Source organism: Panicum virgatum, chromosome 3K (genome assembly GCF_016808335.1).
Source record: "Panicum virgatum strain AP13 chromosome 3K, P.virgatum_v5, whole genome shotgun sequence".
NCBI lineage: Eukaryota > Viridiplantae > Streptophyta > Magnoliopsida > Poales > Poaceae > Panicum > Panicum virgatum.
In genome coordinates, this window is record NC_053138.1 from 18,377,882 (window position 1) to 18,389,470 (window position 11,589).

At 48.8% G+C, this 11,589-nt stretch overlaps 1 protein-coding gene across 1 annotated transcript; it reads left to right on the forward strand.

Annotated features, from left to right (window-relative positions):
- Positions 1–4,533: 4,533 nt before the first annotated feature.
- LOC120700679 (uncharacterized protein At5g39865-like) lies at positions 4,534–11,077 on the forward strand. The gene is made up of 2 exons (XM_039984925.1): positions 4,534–4,539; positions 10,568–11,077. Exons 1-2 carry the CDS (start codon positions 4,534–4,536, stop codon positions 11,075–11,077), a joined length of 516 nt encoding a protein of 171 aa, XP_039840859.1.
- Positions 11,078–11,589: the final 512 nt, after the last annotated feature.

Genomic DNA, 11,589 nt, shown 5'->3' on the forward strand with positions numbered 1-11,589 from the left:
TCGACACCCGTCGCCTCCGTCAGTCCCGAGACCGACACCCGTGCCTCCACGACTTGACGTCTTCAACCGCCGTCCGCCCCCTTGGTTTTGTGGCGCAAACCAAAAAACCCGCCTTCCGTCGCAGCTTGGATCCAGGAGTGGACGCCACAGCTGCCGCCCGGTCCGAGCTCCGGTCCCGGCTGCCCTTCACCGCCGTCCACCGCACGGTCCATCGGCCACAGCACCTCCACGGCAGCTCCCCGTCGACACTTGATGCCTGTGTACCTGCAATCCAAAGACCAAGCGCACGATCATACCACATGGTTGACAATTCACTCATCACAAGCAGGATAGAGTACTCAACATTCCTCAATCTCCCCCTTGATGAGTGCAGTGTCAACACACCACAAACGAACCAAGAGAAGTGAAACCAGAAAAGAACAAAGAAGCACAAGCAAGTGACAAAAGGCTCAGAAGGGCAAGAACAGTCACTTACTCAAGCAAAATCGATCCCCTAAGACAAGGGCAAAGGCTCGACGCAATCGATCAAAAGCCAAAACATGACTCCTCAAAGACAGAGGTAACACTCGACGCAGTCATGCAAGAAGCAGAGGGAAACCGAGGAAAACCAGGAGCCAAGAACAAAGCAGAAACTCCCCAAGCAAAGCTTTTCCCTCTCACAAGTGCAACTCTCCCAAAATGGTGCACTCTCAAAGCCCTATGCACAACAAGTTTTTCAAAAATCAAACAAGTCTCCCCCTTGTTCGATCACTTCTCTCAAAATTCTCCCCCTTGTTGGCACATGCACACATCAAGCCTAAAAAGACCTAAAGCTCCCCCTGAAGCTGAAACTCCCCTTGAACAGATGCTATGCAATGAATGCAATGCAGGAGGTGTAAGTGAAAGCATTCAGGGATACAAGGATATGAGCAACATCTAGTCACAAGCACGTGTGCATCCATAAACAAGACCTGCATCTAGCTCAACAGGGTATATCAAATCAGTCTAGAGCTAGACAAATTCAGTTTTAGGAGAAATAAAAGCATCACCCATGATCTAGCACTAACAAGTAGGGAATGGAAAGTAGTGCTAATCAAACTCATACAGGTGAAACAAACCAGCCAAAACAAGTTGCCAACATTCATTTTTCAATCAAATTTATAGCAAGCAATTCTTAGTGCCAGGGGTTGAAAGCTTGTCATGCTTTACTTAGCAACGAGGCCAAGCCTATGCCAAAAGACAATCAGAAGCTTAAAGCCCTCATTTCAGTCATGCACAGCCTTGCCCGGGTTCTCACAAGTGCAAAGTGAGCCGTCCCGAAAGCTCGATCAGTGCGACAAGCAATCCCACCTGGATCTTTTCAATCCATTTCAAGAACAGTTCAAGCAATTTTATCAGATTTAAATCATTTCAAGTATGAATAAGATAGCAAAGCATGTCAACACGCTCTAACATGCTAGTAGCCAAGACAGGGTGATCATGTTTTCAGTTTTTTCAAATCAAAATAGCTTAACTCAGATGATGTCATATACACAGTGGAGCAAGCTATACATGATCAAATTTATCAACTCACACTAGCAGGTACTAGAAGATCATAGCAGTGTATACAAGAATACTAGTGCAAGTGAGACAATGCAAAATGCAAACATGTACAATGCATATGCACAATGCAACTACCAAAACTAGAAAACAAAGAGAAGCAAATAAAATCTACAAAGCTAAGCAACTGAAGAATTCAGCAAATACAACGGCTCAAAGACACACAGGACTAGACCAAATGGATCCAACTGAGTACCATGGAAAATGCAACAATCAGAAAACCACAAGTCCATCCTGAGAGGAAAACGTACAAGCCGAACGCTCACATACCTCGATGAAGATCCCGCTGGACCTAGAGCATAGCAAGCTCGAGGTCACCTCCCCTACGTCCTCAGCGGATCCATCTTCTGCTCGAACAGGTTCTTGTAGAGGTGAAAGATCGAAGTGGAAGTAGTGGTACTGGATCGTCCTCCTGAGCTGAGGTAGTCGAAGCAGAAGGGTCCGGAGCCTGCAGCCGGCGCAGTAACTCCGGATCATCATCGGCACCTGAGGTAGAGCTCCCCCTCAACAAGTGATACCTAGCACAAGAGAAGCTAGGACACAAGGAAATAGCAAACACCAAAGATCCAGAGCAAGACTCAAGCAAATGGTTAGGTGTTAGTCAAGCTACATGCAAAAGTATACCAAAAGACACTCTAGAACATATCAAGATAGAAGATATTCCTAGAAAAGTCTAAAGGCACTCAATAGCAAGAACCAATGTAGCTAGACGATACGAAGGAGATACTTGAGCTAGCAACCAGAACTAAGAAGCAAAAGCTACACAAGCATAGGAAACTGGACAAAGCACACACCCTGAGCTAGCAAGAATCATGACAATATGAAAATCACAAAAACTAGCATACAGAGTGGCTAGTCCTCCATAGCATAAGCACAGACCTAGCAAGCAAAACAAGTAGAGATGTAGAATCTACAACAAGTCACACGCAGACAATATACAAAGAACTCAAAAGACAAACTCAAATGTACAGAGGATACAACAGCCATCATGGGCTATCCATCAGCCTTGGAGAACCATCAAGTCTTGATCAAACCTGCATAAGACCAAGATCCATGGAGCACTTGTTCTCCAGGCCTCCAACCTGCATCACCATCAAAACAAAGGAGGAGCAAACGTCTCGACACTGGGGTTAGCAAAGTGAGAAGCAAACCAGTGACGAGCCATTTGCTCTACAGAAGGGTAACCAAAGTCAGGTAAAGCGTATCCCCCGTCCCGTCTATCGCGTGACTGACGAACACTACCGCGAGGAAAGTATGGAGCCTCAAAACCTCCTCCAAAGCCTCGGTCCCGTGGTCCATAGCCGTACTGAAAACGACCAGGAGCACGACCGGCAAAGCAACCACCTGCTGGAGCACGGTAACCACCACCGTCTCCCTGACCTCCACCTACACGGCGCGCCCTAGCATCACGCCTATCACCACGCCGAGAAGGACCATGCACCCGAGCAGAGTACATGTCCGCATTCCGTCTCTCCTGCTCTCTCCTCACAGCCCGCTTCCTCCTGAAGCAAAACTCCTCCAGGTGACCTTCCCTGTCATAGAACTCACAGTGGTACCTCACCTCACGCTTGGGAGCTGGAGGCCTAGCCTGCGGACGGGGAGGAGCAGCCCTCTTCTTCTGGGCAACCTGGGCTGTGGCAGCAGGGAGCATGTCGAGGGGGTTCCTCAGCGCATTGGGCTTTGGAACCCAAACCTGCTTCTGCGGAGGTGCTTTCGGTGGTTCTTTAAGCACACCATCCGCGGGGTCAACAAGCGAAGGCTGTGTGCTCGTGCTAGCAGTGATTCCAGCAGCCTTGCCAATCTTACCATACAACCTGTCAAAGTCTGACTTCGTGTATGTGTAACCGACCCCAAATCCATCACCACGCTTGAACTGCTTAATCATCATGCCCAACTGCGGCTCACTGCTAGAAACCCAACTCAGAATCGCCCTAAGATAGGTATTCTCATTCTCTAAGTTGGCTTTCTCTACCGCAGACTATCTAAATCAGCAATCAAACCAGGGCAAACAGAGCAATCAATAGGTGGGCTAGACTCTACGACCTTAGTCTTTCCAAAAGACTTGATCAAAGCGTTCTTCTCCTCTAGCTCCAACCTAAGCGTGGGACAAAGCTTACAAGCGCCAAGCAAAGCAGGCCTAGATCTAAGCTCCTCTAGTTCACAAACAACAGTAGCAAACTTGGACTGCAAAGAAGCTAGATCAGACTTGAAGATAGGACACTCATCGCATTCAAGCACATCACTAACAATGGGAGCGTCCTTGACAAGTTCAAGCTGATGCTTGGCCTTGGCTAGCTCGTGAGACACGTCAGAAAGCGAAGTCTTAGCAACATCTAAGTTCGCGACGTTCTCATCATGCTTGGCACAGAGAGCAACAAGATCATTCATGTGAGATATGCAGCCAGCGCACTCATCCTCACTAGATTTCTCCCTAGCACAAGCCAGCTCAGCCCTAAGCTTTCTACGCTCTCTAGCTGCTTCCTTAACCAGCCTCTTCTGGTTGTCGAGAGCGGCGTACAACTTCCTCACCTCTGTATCAAGCAGGTCGATCGTGGAGTTTACCTCTGAATCGCTCTCGGATCCAGGAGAAGAGCCGGAGTGCGTCGGTGTAGCATGTCCACTCGAAGACGCACGAGCACCATTGGCTTCACCCGCCATGGTGCAGAAGCTCTTGCGCCGACCGGCCGCCAAGCAGAGGCCGATGAAACCAGTGGCTTCCTTGTCCCGCTTCTTCTTCTTCTTGTCGTCGTCGTCGGAGGTCGGTGAAGAAGAGCGGTCGGTGTCGGAGCTCTTGTCGAGGTCGCTGAGTTGCGCCAGGAAGGCCTTCTCCCGCTTCTTGGCCCTGTACTGGAAGCGCTTCTTGAGCGACTCCTTATCGAAGCGTCCTCCCCGGTCACGACTGCGGTGCTTGTGGCGCCGACGCTCCTTGTTGAAGCCTCCCTCGTCGCGGTCACAATGGCGGTAATAGTCGAAGGAGTTGTTCTGGCCACTGCCGGACTTCTTGGGGCAATCAGCGATGAAGTGGTTCAGATCACCGCAGTTGTAGCACCCGGGGTTCTTCTTCCTCTGCCTGTTGTGGTAGACGCGCTGGAACTTGCTGATCAGGAGGCACAAGTCGTCGTCGCCCAGCGTCTCCAGCTGCTCATCTGAAACAGAAGGCAAAGAGGCAAGAGAAAAGCCAAGAGCAGAGTTAGCGTTAGAGCCTAATCCACCACCTGGGCCAGTCACAAGAGCGACGCTCTTGGAAGGAGGGGCACCATTGAGCTTGGCTCGTGTCTGGTTATCCACCTCCGTGGCCTTGAGCTTGCTGAAAAGCTCATTCACCGTCAGAGTCTCATAGCCAGCAGACTCAATGATGGTGTTCACCTTGAGATCCCACACAGAGCGATCAAGTGCGTAAAGCAACTTAAGGGCCTTCTCGTGCTCTGTGTACTCAAGGGTACCAGCAGATCTGTTCGCATTGACTTTGTTCACAATCGACTGAAAGCGACTGAACATCAAGTCAATGCTCTCACCCGGCTCCTGTGTGAAGTTCTCGTACTCACGCCGGTGAGTCTCGAATAGTCTGGCCTTCACCTGAGGTGTACCCTCGTGGTAGTTCTCAAGGCACGTCCAAATTTTGGTGGGCTTCCTGAAAACCCTGGACGCGTGAGAACTCCGCACGAGAAACGCCAGCGAACAAGGCATTGACGGCCTTGGTGTTAGCCTCGTGCTGGGTCACCTGAAGAGGTGTGGTCCGAACAGCAAGCACCTCGTAAAGGTGGTTCGTGGTAATCTCCCAGACCTCGGCTCCCATGCTCTGTAGGAAGGATCTCATGCAAACCTTCCAGTAGGCATAATCCTCGCCGGAAAACACCGGGATCTTACCAAGACTCGCCATGGTCGCCGAGTGGTTTTCGAACCGGTTAAGGTACTGAAAACCTCAACCCGCTCTGATACCAATTGAGGGACCGAAGCCGGCGACCAGAGGGGGGGTGAATGAGAGCCGATCAAAATTTCTTCGAAATTTAAACCGTCGGCCTATATCCCGAAAATCACCGAAGCCCTCAAGCGTTCTGACCAGAGTTTGGAATAGCTATGGAAAAGCTAAACCAACACAAAAAGGCCTCGAACGAGCGAGCGAAACCACGAAGCAAATCGAAAGCGAATCGGGAAAACTGCAGAACTGATCTGCACTAGACTGGTCTGACCGGTGCACTGGACCGGTCTAACCGGTGCACTGGACCGGTCTGACCGGTCTCGGCTGTTCAAAAACTGGCAGACCGGTCTGACCGGTCTCTCCTACCGGTCTGACCGGTGGCACCCAGAAAACCCCCGAAAACTTGGATTCAAACGATGAATCTCAACCAAACGACCACGAAAATCGATGAAACTTGGGGGATAGCTTCGCCCTACCCCGTGAACATATCCCTAAAAGATCTCGTCCTAAAGATCAACAAATCTTGAGAATTCGAGGGGGATCAAGAGGGATTGGGGTTTTCTCAAAAATTCGAGAACTCCAATTCTGAAGAGCTCGTGATTCCAGAGGGTTTAGGACGAAGCTAGGAGCACGGGAATCACTCCAAAGAGCTCTACGAACTGTCGCAATCAAGTGCATCAAAAATGAAACGAAAATCCATCACAAAAAGCACAAGAGGGACAGAATTGGATTGATTCAAAAGCCCAGAGGGCACAAGGAGGATAAGGCCTCCTTTCCCAATCAAATCTAATACAAAGTCTCACACATCCATAGACAAATCCTACTCTAAAGAGAGGAACGGAGGGAGAGGAACACAGGGGCGGCGGCCTGGAGAACAGAGGAGTCCACGAACAGATTACAAAAGCTGCAATTAACCTAACACAAGTGAAGGAGTATTTATACCCGCGGGACCGGTCAGACCGGTACGCTGGACCGGTCAGATCGGTTGATTAGACCGGTCAGACCGGTGCCAGGGACCGGTCAGACCGGTTGGCCTGCAGCACCCCCTGTACACAATCTCATCCGACGGCCGAGGTTCTTTCTTCGGAACGAAGTCTACTCCACGATGCCGCCGTTTTGATGAAGATCCAGTCCGCGGTTTTGGAGGGTCCGCGAAACCCGGGTAGGTGGCCGGTTTTGAGAAAACCGCCAAAACCTCACGCGCGGGAAGATTCCCGCCTCCACGCCGTGGCCCTAGACGCCGTTCCCGCCTCGGCCTTCTGACGGCCCTAGACGCTGCCCGACGCCCGTCACCTCCTCGCCCGCAGCGAGGCCCTAGACAACGTCGACGCCCGTCGCCTCCGTCAGTCCCGAGACCGACGCCCGTGCCTCCACGACTTGGCGTCTTCAACAGCCGTCCGCCTCCTTGGTTTTGTGGCGCAAACCAAGAAACCCGCCTTCCGTCGCCGCTTGCGCCCTCGATCTAGGAGTGGACGCCACAGCTGCCGCCCGGTCCGAGCTCCGGTCCCGGCTGCCCTTCACCGCCGTCCACCACACGGTCCATCGGCCACAGCACCTCCACGGCAGCTCCCCGTCGACACTTGACGCCCGTGTACCTGCAATCCAAAGACCAAGCGCACGATCACAACGCACGGTTGACAATTCACTCATCACAAGCAGGATAGAGTACTCAACAGTCCTCACGCCTCTAACTAATTTCATCGCAAGGATGGTCCAATTATCTCTCTTGTCTATCTAATAGAGAAACATATATTATCTAATATAACTTGTTTCCATCTCATACAATGTATTATCAAAGTTGACTTCCGGAATTATGGAAGGTTCGTTGTCCTCAGTAGCTACTTGAAAAATGACATGGCTTGAGAGAGAGGTCTGGTACAGTATTTCGATACGTTTGTTCCATATTCTGTTCTGGTTCATCGATGACACCGCATCCGATTAATTTTATCGCGCGGCTGAGTTTGGTCTTTTGTCACTCTCTTCTTCTCTATCTAATAGAGAAACGAATAATGTTTTCTAATACAATTTTGTTTCGATCCCGTACAATATCCTAATGAAATCGAATTCTAAAATCATGGAAGCTTCAAGAGCAAATAAATCTGTTTGGATTGTATCTATGGTATAAATACTTTTCCTTTTTTTCCTACGTGAAACATTCCAATTTTAAAAGTTACGTAAGTCATGCCCCTCCCCCCCCCCCACCCCCTATTTTACTTCTCCATAGTCTCAAAGCCACTTATGTGATATGTATGTTTTTTATTATTAGCTATTCTATTTCTATAATTATAAAGGCAACATATCTAGTGCAAACTAGGTGGGCCACCCGCGTATTTGCGCGGCTAGATATTATATAAGGTTACATCTTTCATTTTGTATTCTAACCTTGAGTTTTTTAAGCTTTCAGTACAAACTATATATTTTTACGTGTAATTTTTTAATTTTAATTTGTTTTGACATTTTGTAGACAAGAGTAGTATACAAAGTTGTTTATTGAGGGTATGTGTAAACTCTGAGATGTTAATAAAATAGTGTGGACAGTTCACATGAGATAGAGAAATGACCTTAATAACCTTATTTATTTTCCTTGTCTTCTATTACCTTAGGCTATCCGCACTCGTGGTACTTTATTTCTACTCTCTAAAAAGAATATTCTGTTCTGGTCATCAAGATTCTCTTCACTGTATCTAGTTTTCTCGCACCCATACATAGTATATATCGTCCTCTATACCAACTACCACATATTTTATTCAACCATCTCCAAGTATCATCTCCTTTCTTCTTTCCTCCTCCTCTTTTTCTTTTCAGTATCTTTTACAATAATTTAGTAATACAATTTTTTTTAATTAAATAATAATAGTTTCTTTCTCTTTTCTCCTTTTTCTCTTATTTTTTCCCTTTATTTCTTTTTCCTTTTCCTATTTTTTCCTCACCTCAATTTCTCTCCCCAGCGCTCTCCTCTCCTCTCGTTTTCTCCTCCCCTGCTCACTTCTCTTCTCCCTCTTCACCCAGTTCATCTCCGGCGGCAGCCCCGAGCGGCACAAGGGCGGTGTCGGAGGCCCGGCAGGCGCAGCTCCTCCCACAGCGAAGGACCCTGGCGGCGGCGATCTGAGCGGGGGGTTTTCGGGGCGGGCCGTGCAGCGGCCGGGTCAGGAGGCGTCCGGGCCGGCCGGCACGGCTAGCGGCGAAGCAATCAGCAGCTGGGGCGGGGGCGGACGGTGCAGCCAGTGGCCGGGGTGGGCCACATGGCAAATAGAGGAGCTTCTCTACCCTGCTATGGATAGAGAAATCGGGAAGTATGCCACTGCAGCTCATTTTACTCCAAATCGGTACTGTAGTAGCATCGATTTGTCCTTGTCTTCCAGTACCTTATCTCGTTGGTTTCCCGTAGTCTCGTTTCTGATTCTCGGTCCGGCAGCGCTAATGGTAGGCTGGTTTGCGGGCGAGGAGGCTTGTGTGCTGAGCGGATTCTGTAAGATGCGGCGAGCGGGCGCAACACGTGCGTCGAGAAAGCATGGCAAGTAGGAGCAGAAAGCATGGCTAAGAATCTGGATGCGGCAAGCGGGTGTGATGAGCTTCTTCGTGGTGAGTTATGGCATTTTTTTGGTCCAGCAAGCATTCTTTCCAGTAACATTTTCAAAATTTCTAATTTTTTTAACTACCAGCAATCTCGTTCATGTCCCTTAGGCGTCGCAATTGATAATCCCTATTTATAGTGCACATAGTAAATCTATCTTATTTATGGAAACGTATGGAAACATGATGATGACGTAATTTGTCCGATTCCTATAAATGTTCATGTGCCGCACGTTATGTACATTGGTTGCAGTGAGCCTAGCTAATAAGATAAGGAGTATTTTTAACTAATTTTATTATAATGGTAGTGGTGGATAATTTAAATTTCTCTTATTTTCTCCGATTAATGTGTGAATTTTTAGGCCTTGAGAGTGATTGTGGAGGCTCCGCCTGGCTAATAAGATAAGGGGTATTTTTGAATAATTTTATTATAATGGCAGTGGTGGGTAATTTAATTTTCTCCTATTTTCTCCGATTAACGTGAGAATTTCTAGGGCTTGAGAGCGAACGTGGAGGCTCCGCCTGGCTAATAAGATAAGGGGTATTTTTGATTAATTTTATTATAATGCCAGTGGTGGGTAATTTATTTTTTTCTTATTTTCTCTGATTAACGTGGGAATTTCTAGGCCTTCAGAGCGAACGTGGAGCCTCCGTTTGTTGGCCAAATAATAAGATAATAGACTAGGGTAGTTGTGCAAACTTGCAAACTATGGATCCAGTCCACACGATGCTCATCCGATGGTTCCCTTTAGAGGTGGGTTCATTTTGCACTTAAACCCTCCCACCATTAGCAAAGCTAATTACAGTTTTGCAGAGAACCCCTTCCAATCCACCTCACGTTCATTTGCGATCGCCGTCGCCCCCCGTAGCGCCTCCCCGCCATGCCTCCCGCGACTCCCAGGAAAGTAGACACTAAGTTCACACTACTAGAAAACAAGCATTAGGTCCACCCCAAAAGTACCGGTATGGAGATGAACCGGTACCAATGCTAGCATAGGTACTGGTTCATCTCTATACCGGTACTTTTGGGGTGAATGGAATTTGTAAATTAGCCTTAGGTACCGGTTGGTATTATCAACCGGTATCTAAGGCTCTCCATAGGTACCGGGTGGTAATTTTTATATTAGTACTGGGTGGTACCACCAACCGGTACCTTAGGCTCATCCATTGGTTACTTTAAAAGAAAAATATCTCCTTCTCAATCAGAACAACTGTGTAGCTGAGATGGTAAAAGAGCAACGCGCGAGACCAGAGGTCGCGAGTTCAAGTCCCAACCAAAGATAAAATTTTGCGTGAATTTTGAAGACTTAGGCACCGATTGTTTTACCCGGTACCACTTTGGGGGTACCGGTTCAAAAAAACCGGTACCAAAGGCTCCTACCAACCGGTGCCTTAAGCCGTTTTTCTAGTAGTGTCACATTTCAGTTACATGACATGGTTCACAGCTACATCAATTGGGTTTCATCTTCTTAGGTGACATTGTTCTTTGGACAACAGGTGCCATGGTGTATAGAGAACTGGTCGCTGACGTTCGAGGACTGCAAGGGTGTGCGTGCTCTGCTGGAGAACCTGGCCGTGGCGTTACAGGAGTGCGACATGTGCATGGACCGGGGCCTCCGGGACCAGCTGTGGGCGGTCACGGGGGAGAAAGCCGTGCCCCCGCGCCTCTTCGTGCGGGGCCGCGACGTCGGCGGCGCGGCCCAGGTGCTCGCGCTCCACGAGGAGGGCTGCCTCGTCCCCATGCTGCTGCCGTTGGTGCTGGCGCTCGACGAGAAGCCCCCCGCCGCCGGGGGCGGCGGCAAGTGCGAGGCGTGCGGGGGCCTGAGGTTCCTGGTGTGCGACCGCAGTAGTAAGGTGTTCGACGGCGGGCGCGGCGGCGGCGCGCGTGGTGCCGCGGGTGCAACGAGAACGGCGAAGGGCCGGCAGGGCGGCGAGTCGCGGGAGGCACGGCGAGGAGTCGCGGGAGGCGCGACGGGGACGACGGCAATCCGAAACGAACAGATGTGAGGTGGATCAAAATGGATTCTCTGCAAAACTGTAATTAGCTTTGAAAATGGTGAGGGCTTAAATGCAAAATGAACCCACCTCTAAAGGGAGCCATCCGATGAGCATCGTGTGGACTGGACCCATAGTTTGTAAGTTTGCACAACTACCCTGGTTTGTACTAGATATGTTTCCAATTATAAATGAGTAAATTGCACCCACCATACAATAACTTGTTTGGTGGGTGCAAATTGGTTCAACAACTTATAAAATGTTCAATTTAGTACAATAACTTGACAAGTGGATGCAGATCGGTCCAACAACTTGTAAAATGCCTAATTTAATTGGATAACTTGGCAAATAGGTACATTCACAATCTAAATATTACACAACAATATAACTAACGCAAGGTCTCAATAAAGAGTATATTCATGTTAGGACAAAATTATTAAGCATTATTTTGACCATTGATTTTCGTGTTGTACCTGCGCGACAATGTATTTGGCCAAGATAAAAACCCTCAGTGTTTAAAAATT